Raw genomic sequence first — 25009 nt, 5'->3', positions numbered from 1 at the left:
ACCGAAGAACATGAATAATGAATTCCAGTCAGTACTCAGTCAGCCTTTTGTGTGTGTCTGACGATATAACGTATTACTTAGATAAAAACCTAAACTGGTTATTGTGGTTTTTGGTATGGCAATTGTGGAACAGTTTGTGGTTAGATGGAAAGAATCTCTAAGGTTGTCTCGTGGAAAAAGCTAGAAATGAGTTGTTGTGACATACCCGCTGAGTGTTCTGGATATGTGGCCAAAATAATTATAAAACACTAATTATATGTACTGGTTTTGTCCAGCATAACGTCAATAAATTTTAAACTCGTTATAAGGGCTTTGCCTCAAACTGAGAAGTCTAAGAAGACTCTGAGAGGAAGGCCAGTCAGCAAAATGTTAGACATACAGCACTTTCCTATGCTGTATGAGTTTGCCAGGAACATGTGTAATTCTGTGTGGTATAGAATGATTCAGTGCAGAACCTTGGTCAACATTCCCTATGCCCCTGTGGAAAAATATCCCAGTACATTGGTTCCGCCTCAGAGAGGGTGACCGTTATAATGAGGATAATGGCAGTAGGGTAACTACCCAATCAAGGCTGTCGTTAGTTCAGCCATCATCATTCATAACATGGTTTTGCTGAAGAAACTGCACATCAGTAGAGAAACGTAACAACTTCGAGAGTCAGAGAAATGTGCATTCTTGGTCTAAAGCCCCTGAAGCTAGTTTGGAGAAAACTAGATGCGCACAAAGCAGTGTATTCCTCTGTGATTAATTTGTCTGCTGTGTTCAATTCCCGCATCAAAACAAGCGAATTGAAACATGCAGAGTGATATCAGCCAAGGCCATGCGCCACCCTGTCAAAAGACCGTAAACATGAGATTCTGTTTATGTTCGCTCAAATGCCTCTTCAGGGAGAGTATGCTATTGCCGTATGCCAACTGTGATTAAAAAATATGGAAGCCCATTCCTCTCTGTAAGTGACATTTTGGATCTCATTGATTGGAACCAGAGGAGGCAATATAAGCGTTCTGTCTCACGAGGAGAGTGTCACTTCTTGGAATGGCTGTAACCTGTGTCGTTCACTTTCCCTGTAATGCACAGTAGCAGAGTACCGCTGTCTCTGTCCATCCAGTTTCATTTGCGCACTTGGACGATTCCTTTGTAACGGAATCCTGTCTGTTTTTTTTTTTTTCTGACTTTTTTTTCCAAAGAGGAATGAATCTTTCATCTGAAGCGATATTTCATAACTCGGCCCCCTTCTCAAACTCTGTCCAGGGAATGTGACTTATGCAAGAGGAATTATAGCCTGCTGTTGGCTCTCCTGCCCTGAGCTCGGAAAAAAAAAAAAACTCCCGGAGGAAAGTGCGGAGCTTTTGGAAACTTGCCTTTCGGAGTTTTAATAGTAACCCCCTCCAAACAAAACACATTCCTGGAGTTTGAAGTGTGGTGCATGGGCTTCCAGAAGGGGGTTCGGGTTTGGGGTGGGGGGTGGGTTTTTTTTTTTTTTTTTTTTTTGGAGAAAGCGCTACTGTGGCATTTTCGGGGGAGAGCCATGAAGGGGAACGTTGTCTGGTGAGGGTCTGATTCGCTGGCAGGGGCCCTTTGAGAGAGCCAGGTTCTGGAGCTGCAGGTTGTTCGCCGACCCTCTGGTGCCCCGCCCGGTGGCCAGGGCCCTCTGCACCTGGGAGCAGGAATGGGAGGGGCATCAGGTGCGAGAGCCACACAGCAGAATTGTGAAGATGACATTGTCATGTTATCATTGGCTGCTGGCAAATCTGGCCTGAGTTTAAGAACCAGGGGGTTGTAGGGGTCAGAATTAAGGTGGAATTTTAAGGGGGGGGGGGGGGGGGGGGGGGGAGGAAGGTTTTGGTACATTTTTTTTTCAGTTATTGAAAAATGCCTTTGTAATTTGTTACATTTAGTCTATTTATTCTGTAATATAATTTGTTATTACTTGATTTGCTTTGCAGATGCATCGGGGGGTGTTTGTGCAACGTATTTATTATGCAGTTGGATGCACTGACTGAAATGATTTGGTACCTTGCACAAGGGCTCAACTGTGGTGCACCACATGGGATTGTAACCTGCAGTATGCTGGTTGCAAGCCCAGTTCCCCAACCGCTGCTGTGCTCTGCTGCTGAGCCGTCTCCCCAGTGTGAGGGCGGAACAGAGGGAAACATGTTTACTCTGCTGAATGTGAGCGTTGATGTTTTTGAAAACAAGTTGATGTCATCAGCTAAGAACATCAATGGCTGTGCTTTGAGATACTGTTGGATTTAGCCCTCTTCATAGACACTGGGCCTCAATACGTGGATACACATGCATGCGAACACACACACACACACACACACACACACACACACACACACACACACACACACACACAGTTTTATAAGACAGATTATCTGGAATTTGGAATTCAGAACTACCGTTCCATTTGCCGTCACATGATTAGTGCTCTCCTTTTTATTGTAGCTTTTAATTAAGGTAGGAGTGACTGTTCCAGTTCTTTGTGTGTCCTGTGGTAACTGTGTCACCAACTCGCAAATCCCGCCCTCTCCCTCTCGCCCTCTCTCTCTCTGTCTCTTTCTGGTCAGATTAGCACTTGTGACCCTCTGAATTTATGTAAAAAAAATCAGAATTCTTGGCATGAACACTCTGTACACTTCACTTGGTTTCTGCAGGGATTCTGGGAGATGAAAGGCCCTTCAGCATTGAGCGTTGTCAGGTTTTTGCACAGCGGTTTCTGCTGGTGCCCCTTACAGAGAGGCCCAATGCTGAGTCCGGCACAGCCCAGCTCTTCAGAAAACGCTGGCCGTCCTCCCAATCACATTTGTATACCTTTGCTTTCCCTTGAGGCCGGGTTTCAGAATGATAGCAGGATGCTTGATGTAGTTACGCTGTTTGTTTAACTCTGTTATTGTGCTTACGGTCCTGTCTTCCCTGACTGAAGCGAGGGTATGTAACCGTCCTTTACTGTGATGGGCCATCTATTAAGGAGATATACATTCAAAAGGGTACGTTCTTTGAGTGAAGTACTGGATAGACAAGTTTATTGAACAGTCCTAAGCTTTTCAACAGCTGTGCCCAAGACAACAGAGAGGCAACATTTGGCATCTGAGCACACAGATTCTTAACAGCTGTGGTCTAAGGAATGCTTGAACTTGCGTGGGGAATGCTGGCGGCCACACAGGAAGCGAACAGTACCGCTTTGCCGGTTTGAAGTTTTGACTGGTTTGACACTTTGAAAACCACCAAGAATCTGGTTTTCCGGTCCGAGTGAGACACCGTGATAATCCGATCAGAGCGGACGGGGTGGGGTTAAACAGATAATCTGAGGTGAAGGTGCAAGAAACGGGATCGCTTTCTCAGCCGCGTCCTTGGCCTCTGACCCCCGCTGCCGTCTGTCAGGGGGGCGGACTGAGCAATCTGTGTGGAGTTTACCGGCCGGGTTAGCGCAAGAGAAGGCTGGAGGGCCCAGCAGGGGCTCAGAGGCAGAAGACAGGTCTGTCTGTGTACCCTCAAACACATGGAGTCATTCACACAACTCGCTCTCTCTCTGGCAGACACACACACGCCCCCATCCTCTCCCCCCTCCCCTCTTCCCCTCAGAATTCCTCAAAGAGAAGGCCGCCACAGGAAGTGAGTGGTATGGAAAGGAAGTTCCACCCGCAGCAACAGCACAGTTAATGAGGAAGAGGGGTGGGGTGGTTGACTGGCAGATTTGTGTGTGTGTGTGTGTGTTTGGTGTGGTGTGTGTGTGTTGTGTGCGCACGCGCAGGGCTGAGTCGTATGTGACCCTCTCTCTCTGCTCTTCTGCTACGTCGCACAAACATAAAGCCCTGCTGGGGAGCGCTCCGCTGGGCAGACCCTCTCTCTGCTCCCAGAATCCTCTGCATTGATTTCGGGGGAGCTAATCAAACAGCGCCACTTCAATCGGCCGCTCTGGCAGAATGCCCTTTGTTTTGCCTTTTTGCACTAACGCCGTGGCCTGCGAGCCAGGCTCCAGTGAGAGCAGAATCAGACTTTGATGCTGAGTACCAGAAAAGAATATGTGCATGGAGCCCGGGCTGTCGGCCCACTGTCTGTAGGAGCCATGTGCCTGAAGTCTCCTCTCTGCCAGCGGCACATAAAGACCCCCCACAGCAGGTCGACAGTACTGTTTCAGCTCACACAAAAAGACAAGTGTGCACACGCACACACATACATTTATACACACACACAGGCAAACTTAAATGCACATATGCGCATACACAGACACACAAACACACATAATAAATGCACACTAGCACATACGCACACAATGCATTAAGCATGAAATGAATGATGTCAGTGACAGCTGGCTCACAGGACCACTCCTACCATATCCCAGAAGCCTCTAGGGCAAAGGAGTGGCCAGGCTGGGCAAATCATAGCCCCCTCTCCTGCTCTGCTCCGAGTCCCCTGACGCCAGCCCTGGGTGTGCACTGCATTAACAGTCCTCTCTGCTCTTCTTAATGCCCTTAATGTCTTTGTGTGGTTTTCAGTGGGATAACCCAAGACTGGCGTGCCCAGGTCTTTCAACACTTGTCTGTGTTTCTTTTTTGTCTGTGTGTGTGTTTGTGTTTTTAAACCAACAGCCCCTACATTTTTATTTAACTATTCAGCCTAGTAGCCTACAGCACAACACCGTATTCAGGATGGCATCCTAAGTATAGAATAGGATTGGCTTCTCTCTGAAACACAAATGGAGGCAGGATAAAAGTACAGTCATAATGGTCAAACATAATGGATTCCTGAAAGAATGGGAATGAATGGGAACTCTGTCCCAGTTAGGCTGGCTGGTTCCCTTTTACAGTCAGGAAGAGAAGGGGTGGGGGACTCTGGTCTGTTGTGTTTTTGGTAATCTGCTGTGACCCACATTTGAGTGTTTTTGGGGCCGTGCCCGGGGAAGTGTTGAGTGCCCTTGTCAGCACCTGGCAAGTCGCCCCGCACCCTCTGAATGGGGTCAGGTGGGGCTGATGTTGTAGCACCCGCCCCCACCCCCACCCCCCTCGCTCTTTCCTGTCTCCAGCTTCAAGGACTCGACTCCGCCCTTTCAGCGCCGAGCAGAGACAACATTCCCCCAGCCCATCGCACGGGCTGCGTTGGCACACCGGTTCAGACAGGGGTTGCTGCGGAGCGCTGACGGACGGGTCCTGTCACATGACGCACCCTGTAAATCCGCCATCCGCTGTGCCATGTCGCCAGCAGCGGTTCAGGTCGGCTCTCCGGCTTTGAAGCGCCACGGAGAGGGTGCAGCTGAGCGTAACTGGGGAGGAGGTCTCTGCCAAGCTGCGGCTGGTCTTTTAGTTCTGACCAGGCCTTTGCTCTGGAGTTCCAGTGAGTGAGGCGTCCCTGTGGGAGGAGGACCAGCCCTTGAGCTCCATTCTCTGGGTGGGTCTAGTCAGGTTGCATAAGTTAACTTGGGGTAGGGCTATGTTCACACTCGCTGGTCTGGGAGTGCTGTTAGCCTGTTCTGACACTGTTGCTCATTCGATTTCAGTGGACACACTTCTATTCTTTTGTGCTAGAAGTCAGTCTGGATAAAAGCACGTGCTAAATGAATTTAATGTAATGTAATATAATGACTTATGTTTCATGAACACCTCACCTCATTTTCGCATGGTTCAGTCAAGCATTAGTGTGATGAGTCTGTGCTGATAACAGCTGGGGGTTTCTCTGGGATCTTTCAGGAAGCTTCTGGGATGGTGCTAATGAGGTAAAATAGGTGACATTTCTGTCCCTTCCCTCTCAGGTTCTCTTTCTCTCTCCTCGCTTCTGCAAATAGCTTTTCTAAATCCATCTCTCTCTCCCTCGGGAGAACATTAAAACCACAAAGCTTTTCCACCTGAAAGGACAATGAGTTTTCCTCGTGCTGTTTGGGTTTGATCAGAGATGTTGCGTGTGGGTAGAGAGAGAAAGAGATTAAGCAATTTGGAAGTGAGTTTAAAAAAAAGCTCTTCTATTAATACAGTGAGAAAACATTATCCCTGGGATTTTTTTCATGAAAATACTCTCGATGTCAGTGTACTTTGAGGCATGCTGTTCAAACACAGAGGTATCCATGCAGAATTCGGGCCACATGTTAGCTCCCTCAGACCCCGGAGCGATCCGTCTTCCACTCAGCACTTTGTGCTGACTTGGCCATTACCTGACTCTGGTTTCACAATGACCGGAGAAGTTGTTTTAAATCCAGCCCATCCCCGCTCAGTGCCTGGGATTGTTTACATGGGGCATACTTGTGCAGAGGGTCCGGGAACCAGTGAATGCCTGCCGTGCGGGAGGCTCCCGCTGTTCGTCAGAGCTCGGGCCCGGGGTCCGCCATCGCAGGCATATGAAAGGCATTAGAAGGGGAGAGAGCCCTCTGCCTGCCTGTAAATGAGGTCACGAACGACGACGGGGAGCTGTTAGAAAGATCTGGAAAGATCTCGTAACCCGTGATGCGAGGGCCGAGGGCCGAGAGACGAGAGCCCAGAGATCCAAACACGCGGACCCTAGTTCCCTCCTCTTCGGGGGAAAAACGCAAACACCGCTCCTAGACCTCCTGCTCAGACAGCTGCGTATTTACCTGATGGGGATACTGAAACATGGGAGGTCCTCTTTGTGATGTTGGGGTGTTTTTTCCTGGGGTGGGGAGGGGAAAAGTGGTGATTTTATTTTATTATATATTTTTTTTTACTTTCCCAAATTATCCCCACACTCTTCGAAAGCAACCCAGAGGAACTCGTAAAGCGCTCTGCTTCATAGCTGTTCCCAGTGCGGAGACTGACGGCGGAGTGAGAGCAGCACGCAGCGCTCATGTGCCTCAGCTGACTGCTATTAACCAGGCCCGCCTCTCCCCCTGCCCCCCACCCGTGGTGCAGAATTCAAACTATGTTATGATTTGTGAGACCGTTATTGTTTGAGCGAAGCCCCGGGGAAGATGATTGTTGAAGCTTAGCAGAAAGGGCTTGCCAGCAACGCATGGCTGGATCTCTTGTCTCTGAAGCTAAAATCTGATTGGTTCTTTGTAGAAGTAGAAAGAATTTTGTCATTCTTACTTTCGTGTAGCACTTATCATTATTGTAAGCATTTTTTACATTTTCTTGTTGCCTTTTTGTTTCCGTTTTATAATTATTTTATTCCAGTTTAATAGAATAAAAATGCTAGACCTGAGACAGTTTGATGGACAGACCGCCCATGGATCTTGTATGCCAGTGGACTGTAATGACGAGCTTAGTAGGGCCGAATGGTCTGTTCACATCATAATATGTTCTTATGACTTTTGGGCAAAACTGCTGTACCAAACCTTGTACCCTGGTCTTGCAATGTTGTAGTTTTCCAAAGGTTTGTTATTCTGCAAACGCTCTCAGAACAGTGCTTGATTGGTTGAGTCAAAATTGGGTCGATCAGGTGGATCTAAAACCTGCAGGTATTTTCACTCTCAATCACCTGGACCAGGTGTCAGTTCCTGCACCCATCCCGTCCCTTTAAAATGCCCGCAGGACTTGACCTGTTGAGGTTGTGGTGCATCCTCTGTCTGCAACAATTCTGATTCTGCATGACAAAAGAAACGTCTCGTTTTAAGCATAAAACGGAGTCCTGTTACAGGTACAGCCTGTCAAACTCTGAGACAGAGCCGTATGGACTCTGTGTGGCCCTGGATCCGTCTGTAATGACACGGTGAATGTAATAACACCGATGAATGTGCTGGAATGTGGTCCTGTCTCAGATTCCCACTGGCTCCAGGTCAAGCCGTGACACGAGGAGAGAATGCGTTTGAGAATGCAGGGACGCCAGGATGGTCTCATACACGGAGCAACGTGGTGAGAAGCACGTTAAACCGCATCCGGCTGATAGTGGTGCATTAAAAAAAACCTATCCTTGAAGATTTACAGTAACGATAATGTAAACTGCATAATACAGTACCGCTTTGCGGACGGTAAAAGTAACAGCCGGTGTTTGTTTTATGTATGAATCACAATGACCCTGCGCCAGAGAGTCTAAGATACGCTTAGGTGAATGAAAATCAAAACTGCGGGCTCGGGATATGGAAATCGTGAGGGGAAAAAACAAGTTGCTAAAGTTTGGTTTTGAATCGTAGCTCTGTTCTCTCGCTGTGCATTTCATAAAGGGGACACTGTTACCTGTCCCTGGCCGAGCCTTTTAAGGCTGCGCAAAGCAGCCCTGCCAAAGCGCCATGTGTTTTTAAAGAGGTCGCCTCGGAGCTGAACCTCTCCCAGCTGAATCGCCGCCGTGTTTTCGAAACGCGACGTATACAGAGTCCCATAGTCGCGGTGCGAGTATCGTTGAGAGGAGTTCGTCCTCTTTAAATTCACATTGGGGTTTTTTCCGTTATTCGTTCACTGTGTTATGTAAAGCCGCCTGTTCTTTGACGGCAGTGTCTATAGCATATGTTTTGTTTCAGGAAAGCTACTACAATAGCTACCAGGTGACGCTCAGAGCCGTTAAAGCGGGCGCGTTCGCTGAAAGATTGTGACAGGTGGTAACTTTCTTGTTGGTTTATTTTTAATGTTTAGCATTCACATCCTCATTGTGTTACATTTCACGCTAATATACGCATTTTTACGTGCATGCTTCGTTCTTAGGTGGATTTAGATCGAAACGAGCGGGTGTAACAGAATATCTTAAAATGACCAAGAATGCTGCGATCCATTCATACTGATTAACATCACAGAATCGCTAAAAACAGCCGGAGGACACGGTGGAACTTTGGTGCCTGCTTCTTGTCTAAAGACAACGTGTTTGAATAGCCTGTGGATTCCTCTTTCGGGTACAAAGGAAATCTGAAAGTTTGCCCTGTGAAAAGATGGACTCCGTTACCATGGCGAGACCCCGTGGGGTGCATTCCAGTTGAGCGTGAGTGTTTTGTTGTCTAATGTAAAGTCCCGCGTCTGCCATCTGGTGGAAGCCAGGAGTACTGCGCTGAGTTCTTGGTCTCGGCCAGCAGGACAGACAGATTGCGTTGAAGAGGAAAGATGGGGGTAAAATAAGCCATCTGCTGCAGCTTGAATTATGTCCAATGTGTCAGGACAAACAAAACAATTTGAAAAATTGTTGGCATCCTCTTCTTACTTCTGTACAGTAACTGTTCTTGGACTTGGGCGTCTGTGTGAAATGAGATATACCGTGACTCCCTGAAGCCAAATAAAGACATAACCTTCTGTTCTGATCTGTAACGTCCTTATTCTCTCAGGCCCCTCTTCAGTTCTTTCCCCTCACTGTCAAGTAAATAACTTGTACATAATTTATACCATAACTTTATTATGAACAGGCTGATTTTTAAAATCAGAAACTGATTTTAGAACTGATTGTAGAGACAACCGATTGCAAACACAGCATTATGTCTTCTGTAGAATAGTACTTTTGTTTGTTTTTTTTACCTGGTTTCAGACTCGGTGCCAGAGGAGAATTCAGAGGGGTGCAGTTGCAACCCATGGGGGTGCACAAAAAGTCATAAATGTAGACATCGGGATGACGGGAACTGAGGGTGCACTGAGGTCCGTCTGGGGGTGCAGTGCACCCCTAAGCTCTCCCATAGTGCCGGGCCTGCCAGGTTTACTCCATGCTTGCTTCTTTCTCTGAGGTCTGAATTTCTCCCACAAGTTTCAGAGACCGTGACTTGTGGCACAGTCAGTCTGACCCCCTGACATGTCCTGTGTGATGTCATTGACTCCGCCCAGATTCCGCTGTAAATGCATCAGAGGCGGAGAGCCCAGCATGAAGAAAGCCAGCAGGCCGGCGGTCACTAAGGCCCAGGGCGCGGAGCGAGGGAAGGCCGAGGGCGGTGTTGCCGTGGGCACAGCGGGCAAGACCTCCGGCAAGAGCTCCACCACAGCCTCGCTGTCCAAGGTAACCTCCCCCCCCCTCCCCCTCCCACCGCCACGGTTTCCATAACACTAATGCTAACTTCAGCTAAATGAATGCAATGTAATGTAACACACAGTAACTCTGCTACGGTTACATGGCAACTATCCCCCCCCCCACCCCCCCCCAGGTGAAAAGCAACGATGATCTTCTAGCGGCCATGTCAGGGGGTGCCCCAGTCAGCAACAGCACCGTCCCCAAGGTCAGGAAGACCAGCTCCGCCCACCAGAGCTCGGTGGCCGCAGGCGTCGGGAATGCGGAAGGCAAGGTCAAGGCCAGCTCCGGTACGTAACTCCACTTTTGTGGGATCAGATGAGTCCTTCCACAAGGCTAGCTTTATGAAATCCTGGCAGGCCCAGTAAATGAGTGTGTGGGTCCGCTGGTTACTTATGTAGTGTATGCTTGTGACAGAGTGCTGTCACTGCGGTTGAGTATGTGCTCTGACTGCCATACCAATGAGCCTGGCTCTTTGGCGTTGCGGTCAAAGGTGGGGTGGGGTGACTGCTCTCACCTTTTGCTACAATGCTCAGGGGTATGCCAGCTTCTGTTGTGTTTGTGCCGGGGTGTGTGTGTGTGTGTGTGCTTATGTGTGTAAATGAGTAAGTTGATTGTAAATTCCTCCCTTCCCCAAGGTTCCTCGGCCAAGCGCGGGACGTCCCTGACCTCCAAGGAGCCCAGCTCCTCCCGGGACCGGCTGCGGAACTCGCGGGCGGCGGCCGCCGGCAAGAAGCTGTCGACAGCGGCGCCGGGGCTGGCGGAGCCGGCGCAGGCCAAGCGGTCACGCAGCCGGGCCCTGGCCGAGTCGGAGGCACGCATGAGCAAGTCTAAATCGGACGGGCAGATCAGCGATAAGGCGGCGCTGGAGGCCAAGGTGAAGGACCTGCTGGGGCTGGCGCAGAGCAAAGACGTGGAGATCATGCAGCTGCGGAGCGAACTGCGTGACATGCGGGCGCAGCTGGGCCTCGGGGACGAGCCCGCCGAGGACGAGCGGCCACAGGGCCGGGAGGCGCCCGCCATCAGCGCCGCCGACGTGGAGTCCACTCTGCTGCTCCTGCAGGACCAGAACCACAGCATCCGCGAGGAGCTCAACCTGCTGAAGAACGAGAACCGCATGCTGAAGGACCGCCTCAACGCCCTGGGCTTCTCCCTGGAGCAGCGGCTGGACGGCTCCGACAAGATGTTCTGCTACCAGTCGCCGAGCCCGGACCCGGCCGGCGGGGGCGGCGGGGGGGGCGGCACGCATGGCGACGGGGGCAGCGGGGCGCTGGCGTCCTCGGTGGAGGGCTCCGCCCCCGGCTCCATGGAGGACCTGCTGGCGGAGCACCAGCGCAGCAGCTCGGTGGACAACCTGGACAGTGAGTCCAGCGAGGTCTACCAGCCCGTCACCTCCAGCGACGACGCCCTGGACGCGCCCTCGGGCTCCTCCTCCTCCTCGGAGTCGGAGGGCGCCCCGCCCAGCCGGGAGCGCTCCCGCAAGGGCAGCAGCGGCAACACCAGCGAGGTGTCGGTGGCCTGCCTGACGGAGCGCATCCACCAGATGGAGGAGAACCAGCACAGCACGGCCGAGGAGCTGCAGGCCACGCTGCAGGAGCTGGCCGACCTGCAGCAGATCACGCAGGAGCTGAACGGCGAGAACGAGCGGCTGGGCGAGGAGAAGGCCATCCTCATGGACTCGCTGTGCCAGCAGAGCGACAAGCTGGAGCACTACGGCCGGCAGATCGAGTACTTCCGCTCGCTGCTGGACGAGCACCACGTGTCCTACGTCATCGACGAGGACATCAAGAGCGGCCGCTACCTGGAGCTGGAGCAGCGCTACGTGGACCTGGCGGAGAACGCCCGCTTCGAGCGCGAGCAGCTGCTGGGGGTCCAGCAGCACCTCAGCAACACGCTCAAGATGGCCGAGCAGGACAACAAGGAGGCGCAGGAGATCATCGGGGTGCTGAAGGAGCGCAACCACCAGATGGACCGGCTGGTGGAGTCGGAGCAGCAGGGCAAGGCGGCCATGGCCAAGGTGCTGGAGGAGTGCAAGGCGGCGGCCAGCAGCGACCAGGCAGAGCTGAGCCGCTGCCGGGCCCAGCTGGAGCAGGAGCGGCAGAAGGTGGCCGAGCTCTACTCCATCCACAGCTCCGGCGACAAGAACGACATCCGCGAGCTGCTGGAGGGCGTGCGGCTGGACAAGGAGCAGGCCGAGGGCAAGGCCGCTCAGCTGCAGGAGGAGCTGGGCCGGGCCCGCAGCGAGGGCGCCCGCCTCCAGGACACCCTCGGCAAGGTGAGGGTCACCCGTCCCCGATCCCAGACAGCCGCACAGTCCCAGATAAATGTCTCTCACAGGGCTAGTGAGAAACAATTAACGATTAAGTGATAGTAGTAAAAATAAGAAAATATCTACTTGCTTACCCAGACATCCTTACCCACAGCAAATTTCTCAGCTCACATGTCAACCCATTTATGCAGCTGGATATTTGCTGAAACAATTCAGGCTGATTACTTTGCATAAGGATACAATGTCACTGCAATGCCTGGGAATTGAACCGGCAACCTTTAGGTTAAACGCCCAACTCCTTCCAACTGTGCCGCGGTGTACCTGACAAGGTGACGCTTATTTGAGAGGTGTGGCTAAAGAAGCACTGGAAAAAGGGGATGGCCACGGAAATTGGCTTTGTGCAGTGGTTGCTGTGGTTCCAGACTGCTGCTGTGGCCATGGTAGAAGTACTTCACCTACAGTGAATGGTGAAGCAGAACTCAAACTCTGTGTTCCAGAGTTATGCACAGAATCATTTCATTTGGCAGCTGAGTGAGGAGATCTGTTTCTGAAATGAGCAATTATAAGCAGACACTGCGGCTCTGCAGAGCCGGTCTGGCTGACCCTCCACACAAGGCTGATGTATTGCTGTAAGCACTGTGAAGCCTTTGTCTTTGTTAGCCCTTGTAGAGTCTGATTCACTGTGTATTTATGTGTATGTGTGTCTTTTCTCTTTTGCGCGCGCGCGCATGTGTGTGTGTGTGTGTGTGTGTGTGTACCTGTGCATGTACCTGTTTGTGTGCATGTGTGTGGATGCATGATGCATGTCGCTTATGTGCGTGTGCGCGTGCATACATCTGTCTTTGTGCATTTGCGTGCAATTGTGTGTGTGTGTGCATACGTGTGCCTTTTTGTACGCTGTCTATATGTATGTGCGTGTGCGTGTACGCTCTGCTCTGTGTGTGCGCATGTGTGTGTGTATGTCTGCGTGTCTGCAGTTGGACGGGGAGTACAGGAGCTTTCGGGAGGAGGTGCAGAAGCAGCTGTCGGAGCAGAAGCGCATGCTGGAGAAGCAGCAGGTGGAGCTGGAGGAGAAGGAGACGGAGATCGGGGACATGAAGGAGACCATCTTTGAGCTGGAGGACGAGGTGGAGCAGCACCGCGCCCTCAAGCTCCACGACAACCTCATCATCTCCGACCTGGAAAGTGAGTGGGGCAGGGTCTGAGGGGATGGGGCCTCAAGAGGGCGGGGTTTGCATGATGTGGATGGTTTTCATTGGGTTTCATGACACTTGTGCATATTAGCAGTCATTGGAACCATGTGTTAACAGCATGTGTGTTCTATACATGACCTGCAACATATAGGAATGTTATGCGGTCACAAAAGAGTCTTGTCAGGAACAGTTTGGTCTCAGTAGCAGGCTAATGCAGAGTCTCTGCTATAGTTCCGTGAGGAACAAGTGTTAGTACCGTGGAAATATATAAGAGACTCAATGTTGAAGAGGCATTACCAGTCCAGTTAAAAATGAATAATATCATGCTAATAAACCCATAAATGGGCCATGTTCACTGCAAGCTTCTGTGATCCAAAATTGCAGATTTTTTTCCTAGGAGAGCGGTGTATGGTTTAGCAGTTTGCAAAAAGGTCATTATTTTACACATAGTGGCAGTTGTTGATAAAATGTTCATAGTGTTTTAAGTATTGCAAGATCATCTTGATCCTGTGTGTGGGGAAAAATGAAACAATGTGAGTATACCTGTGCACACTAGGTGGCGCTGTAGAGCTATCTTTGGCTCATAGTTAGAGCGTGCATCCACTGTGCCACCTCACAGCATAGGAGTGTGTTATCAGGTGACAAAGACATGCAAATGACCAGGTTCATGGATGGCTTCATGACAGTTGACAGTTGAAGGAAATCAAAACTTCCGTCATTAACACTTACTCCGAATGTCAGAATGCATCTGCAGAGGATGTACCCTTTGCCAGGACACCTGCTGTCATCAGAAGCACACAGCTGGAATGAATGTATGAATGAATGTGAATGAGGTGAATAGAGTGAGATGATAAGCCTCCTGATCCAGGATCAGTTTGAACACTCTCCCCCGTTGAGTGGTGAATTGAGGCTTAGGCAACCTGGTGTTCATCAAGCTGAATCAGACCACACAGACTGGACAGGATTGGATGACTGATAAAGTTTGATTTATTTGTTGACTGATTCACAGCCATTTATTGAGACATGCATTTGTGTTTATTATATTATATTGTATTGTATATATTTTATTTATTATAATACAGATGTGCCAGTTTATGGTACTGTTGTGCGAGTCTTATGCACTCTTAGCCATCAGCGTTATTTTTAAAGACGATCCCCTTGTCCTTCCTGTTCGTCTTTGAGCCTCAGTCTCAGCGTGAACTTTGTGCTTCTGTTTCCTTTCTCAGATTCAGTGAAAAAGCTGCAGGACCAGAAGCATGATATGGAGCGAGAGATAAAGATTCTGCACCGGAGACTGAGGGTGAGAGTGCATGCGGGGGTGTGTGTGTGTGGGCGTGTGTGTGCGTGCGTGCATGTGTGTGTAGGTTTGTGTTTTGAGTTGTAATGGCATGTTTACATTTTGTCAGGACTCATACTGAAGTGAGCTGCTTCTTTCGCCGTTTGTTATTTCCTGTCAAAATTTTATACCAGTAAAACCAAAACTGCAAGTGTGTCTGAATTTAGCTGCGATGTGTGAACTGGGTTGAGTGGTGCACTGTGAGTGAGTGTACTGGCAGCGAGATGAAGTGAGATGCTGTGCTGGGGGTTTCCTCTCTGACCCGTTCTCGCCCGGGCGGGCGGGGCGTGCGCCGGCGCAGGAGGAGTCGGCGGAGTGGCGGCAGTTCCAGGCCGACCTGCAGACAGCCGTGGTCATCGCCAACGACATCAAGTCGGAGGCGCAGGAGGAGATCGGAGACCTGCGGAGGCGTCTGCACGAGGCCCAGGAGAAGAACGAGAAGCTGGGCAAGGAGCTGGACGAAGTCAAGAACCGCAAGTAAGCGTCGCCCCGCCGGTCGCTGTCACGCAGGTGTGAAGGTGTGTGCACGTGCGTGTGCGCTTGTATGTGTGTGTGCATGTGCATGCGCGTGTGTGAATGTATGAGAGTGTGTGTTTGTCTGTGAATGTGTGTGTGTGTGTGCGCGTGCGGGCGCATGTGTGTGTGCTTGCGGGCACGTGTGTATGTGCGTGTATGTGCGTGTATGTGCGTGTGTGTGCGTGTGTGGTGTATGCAGCATCACGCCGTGCTGAGTGCGTGACGGCTCCCTGCTCTGCCTCTCTCCGCAGGCAGGATGAGGAGAGGGGCCGGGTGTATAACTACATGAACGCGGTGGAGAGGGACCTGGCCGCCCTCCGCCAGGGCATGGGGCTCAGCCGCCGCTCCTCCACCTCCTCCGAACCCTCGCCCACCGTCAAGACGCTCATCAAGTCCTTCGACAGCGCCTCGCAAGGTACCCCCGGGCCCCGCGGCGGACCCATACCCGACTCAAACAGGACCGCGGTCCGTCCGTACGCTCGCTGTTACGAACCCAGCACCACCTGTGTGATGCTGGATCTGTGTGTCTGATGAGCAGAGCTGCAGGGTAGCATTTGTCTGTTAGCACACTCTGATTGATTTTAATCACTGTTGACCCCCCCCCAGGTCCCGTCCCGAACGCTGCGACCGCCACCCCCACGGCCGCCGCCACCGCCCTTCCTCGAACCCCGCTGAGCCCCAGCCCGCTGAAGACCCCTCCCGCTGCGGCCGTCTCGCCCATTCAGGTGAGGGGACACACAGGTTGCCATGGGAACACTGAAAGGGTCGTTATTGCCGTTGCAGCAGGTATAGGGGACCCAGGTTCAGGCAGGTTTACCAAGGACACTGGCATCACCCTCAAAAGTCTTATTGTCACCGCACAAGGAGCTGTTCTCTTATTGCAGTAGATTGGCAGAGCGGGTGTTGAGCCCTGCATTTCCTCTCTTGAAGTCAGACAGGAGTTTTTACAGGTGAATGAACAGGGCCTACAGGATCATATTACCTGGAAAACTGGGTTGATGTCCTGCTGAGTAGCAGCTGGGTGCTTCCTTCTTGTTATGAAAGTCAGTATTGAAAACTGGAGATCAATTCAGCTAATACTGAGGTGCGTGAAAATAGATCCAATACACTGCTGTCCAGAAATATTGAAAGTCAGTTGGATTTTACTCCCAGTAACTCCCTCAATACCTCAGAACGGAGGACACCTGAAAAGGTATCCCAGGTGATTCTCCCAGTGCCGTGAAATCCTATGCTTTAGAATTCAGCAAAGATGGCTGCCAGCTGACATCATCAGTGTCCTGATGATGTCACCTGGCATCCTTGCATCCTTGCATCCTCTTATTTGCAAGATGCTTACATTTGAAGGGTCGCTTTGAAGCTTGTCTTGAGTACAAACTCCTTCCTTGTTTTTTCTGAGTGCGTTGGCATGAAAAGCCGTGTGTGGGTTGGTGGGGGGTGGGGCGGGAGTGGGGACAGTTTAATTTGACGGACGCTTCCTGCCCAGAGTTCAAGAGCTGTTCCTTCCCCGTGTTTTGAAAGACGCGCAGTGCTGGGCCGATAGCGGCGCTTCCCTTTCCTGATGTGGTTTGTCATGGCTGACAGTCCCTGGGCTCGGGCCGCCTCAGGCCTGCTCACACAGATGGGGCTGGTTCTGGTGCCGAGACAGTGACAGTTTAGCTTGTCTTTTCCCACTGTTGTCATTTGTGGCTATTTTTTTTTTTCTTTAAACCAGGCGAGTAGCCATGTCTTTGTTTTTTGTGTGATTTCTTGGATAAGCACTCTCTATGTTTCTCTCAGTCAATAAAGTTGCGGCTCTGAGTTACACACGCGCACAGGTTGGATTGGTTATGCTTCTTGCAGCTGCACCTCTCCCTAGAATTCTACCTTATTAAAAAAAAAAAGTAAAGCCTGTTGTCACAGGAGAAGCCGGCTGACATATTGACACAGACATAATGGCAGTCATTTTGCTCCATTCTGCCCAGCCTAGGCCGTCTCCCAGTGAAATTGGTTTAAACGCTCGAACGCTCCTCGCACACATTTAACCGGCTCTACGGGGAGACGGCTTTATTCCTGCTGGCCGTGTCTGTCGCTGGGCGGATTACGGTTCGGGGTGTGGGTGGCGTCGGAGCACGGACTTACAGCCCAATTTCGGTACCTTCCATCAGGGAGTTGTTGTTATCCAGGTGGCTTGAAAGAGGATGATGCATTGCAGGGCCTAGACTCTGTCCCCACAATCACCTCTCCTCCCATCAGGAGAAGCCCTGGTCACCGCGGTGGTGTCACAAATGGCAGAGATGCATAAAACTTTCATGAACCCTTGCTGGATATATACGGACATATCCCTCTGATTTTAATACCTGGTGGAGAAGAAAACACCTTCTTTTCAATGCTGGAGGTGACATGTCTATTTTTATTAAATATCAAATATTAATACCCAGCCTGGGGACTTTTCAAGGGAAAAGGCCAGAGAGTTGTGAGAGATATCAGGATCTTTCTGCAGCTCTTGACTGTTACCAGGCATTCCAGGTGGACTGTAGCTTTACATGCTCATTTAAGGAAGCCCTTTCTGTTTCTATCAGGGTAGGAGAGGGGGTTACAGGAAGGCTTCACTGGCTTAAAGTCCGGGTCAACAGTACATTGCACAGCTTTTAGTGTAGACCAATTATAGTGACTTGGTAGTGTGAAGTAATGGTCTGCTCACGTCTGCAGCTGTGTTTGTCTTGAATTCATCCATCTCCTAAATGCATGTGCGCAAACACTCACAAAGTAAGATAAGAACGAGAATCCCCTGGAGCGAAATTCACTGAAACAACACACCACTGTTTGATCACCAGGAAATGCAGTTACCCCCCCCAAAAAAATCCCAGAATGTTTTGGAAACCCAGAACCTGTCAAATTTGATTGATTCCACTGACTTCGCAAGAAGCAAGTGGCAGATGGTATTATAGGAAAAGAACAGAAAGTAGATTTCTGTCATCTTTGGGACCGTTGTCTATACAATCAAGATCATAGTGCCTCTACATGAAGAGTCTTGTGCAATCAAAAATGTAAGTGCCAGAGAGTGAGAATATGGTCTTTGCCATTCACTGTGCTCCAGACTAATGCAGGGAAACTGGTTTATTTCAGAGGCACTCCATCAGCGGACCCATTGCCACAGCCAAGCCCCTGTCCTCGCTGAGCGACAAGAGACCCAGCTACACCGAGATCAGCATGCCAGGTAAGCCCCCTCTGCTGCAGCGGTCTCCTGTTCCCCCCTTACCTGGACCTTTCAGAAAACACCTGAACAATGAGCAGTGCTTCAGACTGGGCTTCAGACTTGTGTCTGCTTCACCCCACCCCACCCCCCAATCCAGGTGTTTTCTCACTGTGCCCTCCCACCGTTTGTGTGGTGGTATAGAGGTTATGCACGTGATGTCATAGTAGGCGGAGTCACTGCGGGTTACACCCACTGAGTGGCAGAAAGACTTACTGAGTGGCAGCGTTAGCGTTCAGCTTGAATGCCGCGAAAACACAAAAAACACATCTAAAATGGGAAAGAGCTGTTGTGCGAATAGATTCAACAAGAAATCGGAGCTCTCTTTTTACAGACTTCCAAAAGATAAGAAAAAAACAGAAGCAAAAGGATCGCCGCAATTCGCAGAAACAACTGGAATCCAGTCACTGATATGTGTAGCTTAAAGCTTTCCAAAAAAAGTTGTAATAAAATAAAAATATTTGTACAAACCTGTCCACATACAACCAGAATATCCATTGGTATCCAATTTCGCCAACAAATCTCACCCTGAAGTGCGACCAAGCGTCAAGGCTTTTCTAAAACGGGCATTCTAAAACGCTTAACGTGGCTTAATTTTCCAAAACGGCGATCAATTGTCACCAAATTTCTCTCGGACATCTCTTGTCATAAACACTTCCACCTGTCAAAAAAATCAAAACCGAAATCCTATGTGTATGGACGTTATCTTATATTAAGCGTTTTCTTCTCCGTTGACACCCATTATAAGGAAAAGGCTTAACGTGGCTTAATGTTTCAAAATAGCATCTACTGATCACCAAATTTGTCTGACATCTCACATGTCAGAAACACCATCTCCTATCAAAAAAGCAAAACTAAAATCCAAGGAATATGGTAATTCGGCCGACGTTACGTTAAGCTCTGTCCTCTCAGTTTTGCTTTTTTGTTAGTTGATCGCTGTTTGGAAAATTAAGCTACAAAGCGTTTTCCTTATAATGGGTGTCAATGGAGAGTTTTGCTCTTTTGATAGGAGATATTTCCTTTGATAGTGTTTATGACATGTGAGATGTCAGACAAATGTCAGACAAGAGATGATTTGGTGATCATTGATCGCTGTTTTGGAATAAGCCACGTTAAGTGTTTTAGAATGTCCCGGCTTTTGTATGCCTTCAGGATTTGCTTTGCTCCGGCGTTGAATATTCTCTAATATTAAAAAATGAACAGTGTCTTGATATGGATAACTATAGTGAAGGTAAGAAAGCAAATAATAAAAACTAAATTTGCGGTGACGTTAAACCCTTTTAAAATGAACTGGGATTTTTGTTGGAATACGTTTTCTTGAACTGTTACAAAACTAACTGCAAAGTTTTAGTTATTCAGTTCTCCCATTGTGGGAGAACTGGGGGCCCCCCAACCAGAGTTTTCATCTGACAGCTCGTGCATGGTAATCACTATTATAGAGTTATACCCAGACCAGAATGGCACAGTGCACCCTATTTTGCAGCGGGAGCCATGGGCTGATTTTAGAGGTAACTAATAAGTTCCTGCCGTGAGAGGGTACAAACCTCCAGCCGAGGACACCGGAATCACACCGAGCTGAACTCCTCGATAATGGGATACTGCCTATAATCTTTTTCTTTCCTCCCAAACCCGTGCGTAGGATAGAAGATGTCAGTTCCCTTCATGCTCACACCATTGTTCATTAACACTAGGCCCTGTTCAGTGGCTTGTTGGTATGCCCAACACTTTAATCTGTAGATTAATACTAGACTGAATGCTAACACTAAAAAAAAAGAAAAGAATAACATTGTTATCTAAATGAAGGGGGTATTTTCCTGGTTTCTACTTTCCTGTGGGAAGAGAGAAGAAGTTTAACTCTGATGTAATGTTGGCCGGACGTTATCAAGTGTCACAGCCTGGTGTCAACTCTCGTGCGTCAAGTCGGCCCACGGCGTATACCCCGTGTTTTCCGTGACGGCATCCTTCCTTGCTGCGTCACGCGTTGCGGGAAAAGAGAATCAAGTAGCGTCCCATCGCTGCCAAAAATCACTGTGTCACAGGCAGCCCCCCCGGACCCTGCCGGGTCAGAGCGATACACGGGAAATGACAGTTATTTACTGACGAATTGTGGGGGAGTCATGTGGGGCTCCCTTTGGATTTCACCATTGTAGCGCGTCGTCTGGGAATAAAAACAGGAGGGTCTCGGTGTGGAGCGCCTCGGTGTGGGTTTGTCTGCTCCACAGGCCTCAGTGGGAATCAGATTCCAGGGCCTCTCTCTCTTCGCCTGTGTGAGGGACGTGCAAATGAGGAAACCCACCTCCTCCCGCGGTGCTCATATTTCCCATCAGCCCCGGCGTGCCTGAGCGCTCCGCTCCCCGGGCAGTGTCGTCTGTTCAAGGCAGGGTCCAGCGGGGCACCGGTCCTGACCTCATTTTGGCGAGTCAGGTGTAATAACGTGACGGGATGGTGCCACAGGCCACAAATTACCTCTCCTTTAAATCCCCCCACCCCCCTCCTCCTCCTTGCCCCCCCCCTTTCATTTGAAATTAAAATGCCACTGAAGCTTCAGCACCTTTGGCGGAGACTTAAGTGCTTCTGAGTGTGAACGTGCAAAAGTGGACGTAGTCCAGCCGCTGCTGTTTCCACCCAGTCCTGGGGTCCTGTCTGGCTGCGTGTAGCTGTGCTCCTCCACACTCAAGGTCCAACCAGCATGCACTCTTTACTGCTATCATGGAGGTACACTGCCCTTTTTGGGGTGTCCAGGTTGGGTGTGAGAGGGTCAGAATTTGGACAATGTCAGATACAGTCCTTGTGACCATGCACCATTCTTGCCTGATGGCTGTGCGTTTGTGCCACTGACTGTGACATCATAAGAGAAAAGAATTAAGTGAGTGGTCCAGCATACCTGGTTTGGCCTTAGGTGCAGTTCCCCCCCCCAATATCCCTATGATCGTTGTAAGTCACGTATGACCCTCGAGGAAGAGAAAAGGTTAAAGATGGGGGTCCTTTTCAGAGCGTGTCTCACGGGTGCTGCTGTCGTCCTTTCCTCACAGCAGAGCACCTTGTCCGGGGGTCACCTGGGAGCCGGCCTGGGTCCGCCCTGCAGAGGGTCTCTAACATGGACACCTCCAAGGCCATCTCAGGTGAGTAAGCATGTGTGTCTGTAGTCCCTCTTTCTGGCACCATGGCCTGATTGTTGACAGCACTGGGAAAAAAGGGGAGATATTTTTTTCCTCAGCTTTCGTCTTGTATTTGTCCTCATTTTCCATATTTATTTTTCTGGTTATTTCACTGTCATATGTTGTGTTTTGTCATGATATCTTAGTTTAAAAAAGGTAGTCTGCTCTTTGGACTGTCTCATATTGAACAATAGATATTATTTGTTCATTTGTGAAATCCCTGGGTAGCTTTTATCTTTTGTAAGCTAATTTGAATATTTCACAAACAAAGAAGAGTGTGTCTTTGAGCTTCCCGTTAACGTTGGCGCCTACATTATACAGATAGGGACGTCACACAAGTTGTCGATGCAAATGTTGCTATACAATGACAATGATAAATTACCTGTAGTTTAGAACTGTTGTTACCTGTAGTTTAGAACAAACAGCTGTTTGTTATCTTATGTAATACATCACATTCTGTTTTCAATACCCTTTTTCTCACACTGAAGACATTGTCTTTGCTGTTCTATGAACAGCCCTGCTTCTAATGTCGTTGGCTCCTGATGTAGCTGTTTGCTTGTGTTGTACTCTGCCTCACTTGTAAGTCGCTTTGAATAAAAGCGTCTGCCAAATGAGTAAATGTAAGTGTAATATAATGGAATGTAAATGTAAAATGCTTTATTTTATTTGAAACTCTCGGCCAAAGTGGTTGGGAGGTTTGGTGTTGTAAACCAGCCTTGTCATTCCAGCCACACCCCCCTCTCCTTCACAGAGAGCTCCAAGATGTAACCAAACTGCATCTTCTTGTCACACTTCCAAAAATGCTTTCCTGAGAAACAATCCTTCACTCTCACTGCCACACTCACAAGGGGGGTGGCTCTCAGAACAAATAAGCCCAGGTTAATAACATCAATTTTAAAAAGCCAGCTTTTAATAAGATTCAGCAATGACATGAAATCAATTTTAAAACACCATCTTTTAATAAGATTCAGCACTGACTCATGCACAGCAAGAGTGGGCAGCTTGAGGTTATGAAACCAATTTGATATGCATTTAGGAAAATACAAAAATGATTTAAAAAACGCTTTATTGACAGTGAAGTTTACACAGTATAAAATAGGCAAACTGTAACAATGTGTAATATAAAAGTGTTTTATTTTAATCCCGTGAATGGTTCTTTCAATAGCCATTTATTCACGTCAAAAATCCTCTCCTTAGTTTATAACCTGTGAAATGCAGTTTTACATCCGTTACTGAACCGTTGCCATGACGCTACGATGAAGCTGGCAAGAGCAGTGTTGGTTGCCAAGGTGAATCAGCCCACTGGTCTGTCTGAGCCCCGGTGGGGGGGGGCGGGGTGGATGGTGTGAGTCGGATGACCCCGCCGCCCGCTGCTTCGGTTCCGGTTTTCGGAGAATGACGCTTCGTGTTGTGTATGCTCGGCAGTGTCCCGGAGGAGCAGTGAGGAGGTGAAGAGGGACATCTCTGCCCCAGACGGCACCGCCTCGGCCTCCCTCATGGCCATGGGCTCCGCCTCGCCCCAGCTGGCCCTGTCCTCCACCTCTCCCACCGCCTCCGTCACCCCCACCGCTCGCAGCCGGCTCCGGTAAGACCCGGCCCCTCCGATCCCTCTGCCTCTGTTTTTCCTTCTTTCTCTCTCTCCCTCTCTCTCTCCCTCTGTGTCCCAGTGTCTTTACTCTCTCTCATATCTGCTCTGTCTCTCTGTCCCCTCCTCTCGCCTCATCACTTTCCTCAACTCTTTCATTCTCTCCTTGTCCTTCTCTCTCTTTCTCTCTTTCTCTGTGTTCAGATCTCTTCATTATCTCTCTCCTCTGCTCTGTCTCTCTCTCCCCCTCCCGCCTCATCTCTCTCTTTCCTCAGCTGTTTCTCTCTTTCCCTCTCTTGCTCTCCATCTGTCTCTCCCTCACTTTCTCCCCAACCTCCCTCCTTAATGTGGCCTCACTCTTATCATCCTACAGCTGCTCTGGGTCTTTCGTCTTTAGCCTTTGGGAAGGAGGGTCAAAGGCCACTGCTAGCACAGCAACTCAGGCTTTGTTGAGTCCTCTTATCCTGGCTGCTCACCTCTGGGTCTGTGAAACAGGTTAATTTAGGTTCAGGGTCAGAGTCAGTTATGTTGACTCTGTCAGTCTATGTCAGATCACACCAAAGGCCACTTCGTTTGTATCTGCGTGGAGATTGACAGTTCATTAAGTTCAGCACTCATTACGTGGGTTCCTGCCGGTTTGGAGTTGCAGCTCCTCACTCGAACCCTCCCGCCCGCACGTTTCTGAAAGGTGTCTCTCCGAACGGTCCTGTTATGGTCGCCCAGTGCCCTGGTCAGGGGACGGGGGCCTAGAGAACAAACCACTTTGTGGTGCTCCGCATGTCCGCCTTCAGCTCACGTTCTTAAAGGTTAATAGTCAGCTGACGCTGGGGGGATCTACCCAAGAGAAGGGCGATTATTCGCCTAGAACTCCCATGCAGCCTCTCTCCAGTGTCATGTGATGTGTTTTGCGATTGTTAATTCTGTTGGGGTTCCTGGATTACTGAAAGAGTGAGAGAGGGAGAGAGAGAGAGGGAAACGGATAGAAACAGAGAGAGAGAGAGAGGGAGGGAAAATGGAGAGACAGAAACGGAGAGAGAGGGACTGAGTGAGAAGTGAATGAGGCTGAAAGAGATGTTTGAACCGTGGATCGGGTTTGAGGGGAGGAGTCCTGATCTGGGGTCAGTGGCGGAGAGAAGTCTGCCTGGTCCTCAGGGGGTAAAGGGAGTTCTCTGGAATGCACACTCAGGCTTAACCCACCAGGACCTCTCGCATTCCTGTACTGTACACGGGTCGCTTGGCCATGTGTGTGTGTGTGTATGTTTGTGTGTGTGTGTGTGTGTGGGGGGGGGGGGGGGGGGGGGGGAGAAGGTGGGTGTGGTGCAGTACAGCTGGAGAGCAAGTTGACTGCGTAGTCGCATGACATTGAGAGCTCAATAGACCGAGTTTAGCAAGAAAAGGGAGAAAAGAAAAGGTGATTGCAGCTTGAAAAGGCAGTGATTTGCAGGAAAGGAGAGAGGAAGAATGTAGTGAGAGAGAGAGAGAGCGAGAGTGACAGGGTAAAGGAGAGGACAATAGCAGCAGGAAAACAGAAGGAGAGTGATTAGCAGGAAAGGAGAGAAAGAATGGAGAGAGCAAGAGTGTCAGAAAGTGAGGGAGTGAGAGAGTGATTCGTGAGAAAGGAGAGAGCGTGGAATGTAGTGAGAAGGGAGAGAGAAAGGAGAGAGAGTGCGAGTGTCAGGGTAAAGGAGAGAGTGATTGCAGCAGGAAAAGGGAAATAGAGTGACTGTAGCAGGAACAGAGAGCGAGAGAGAGCGTGATTATCAGGAAAGCAGAGAGCGAGGATGTGGGGAAGGAGAGAGAGAAAGAGGTGTGCACGTGCAGTTCGGCACACACACAGACTCTCCATCTCCCTCCCTCCCTCC

General features: G+C 49.8%; 1 protein-coding gene across 1 annotated transcript in view; it reads left to right on the top strand.

Moving 5' to 3' along the window:
* The window catches only part of specc1la (sperm antigen with calponin homology and coiled-coil domains 1-like a), a 40192-nt gene that overhangs the window by 1338 nt on the left and 13845 nt on the right, over positions 1–25009 (top strand). Inside the window, exons 2-12 of the mRNA XM_036526663.1 lie at positions 9681–9849; positions 9995–10148; positions 10497–12133; positions 13105–13312; positions 14547–14620; positions 14958–15133; positions 15424–15587; positions 15779–15897; positions 18278–18368; positions 21437–21526; positions 22988–23147. Coding sequence (XP_036382556.1) covers positions 9718–9849; positions 9995–10148; positions 10497–12133; positions 13105–13312; positions 14547–14620; positions 14958–15133; positions 15424–15587; positions 15779–15897; positions 18278–18368; positions 21437–21526; positions 22988–23147 — 3005 coding nt within the window. The 5' untranslated portion in view covers positions 9681–9717. The remainder of the gene's footprint in view (positions 1–9680; positions 9850–9994; positions 10149–10496; positions 12134–13104; positions 13313–14546; positions 14621–14957; positions 15134–15423; positions 15588–15778; positions 15898–18277; positions 18369–21436; positions 21527–22987; positions 23148–25009) is intronic.

Source organism: Megalops cyprinoides, chromosome 4 (genome assembly GCF_013368585.1).
Source record: "Megalops cyprinoides isolate fMegCyp1 chromosome 4, fMegCyp1.pri, whole genome shotgun sequence".
Taxonomy (NCBI): Eukaryota; Metazoa; Chordata; class Actinopteri; order Elopiformes; family Megalopidae; genus Megalops; species Megalops cyprinoides.
This window is presented reverse-complemented; position numbering and strand designations above follow the sequence as displayed.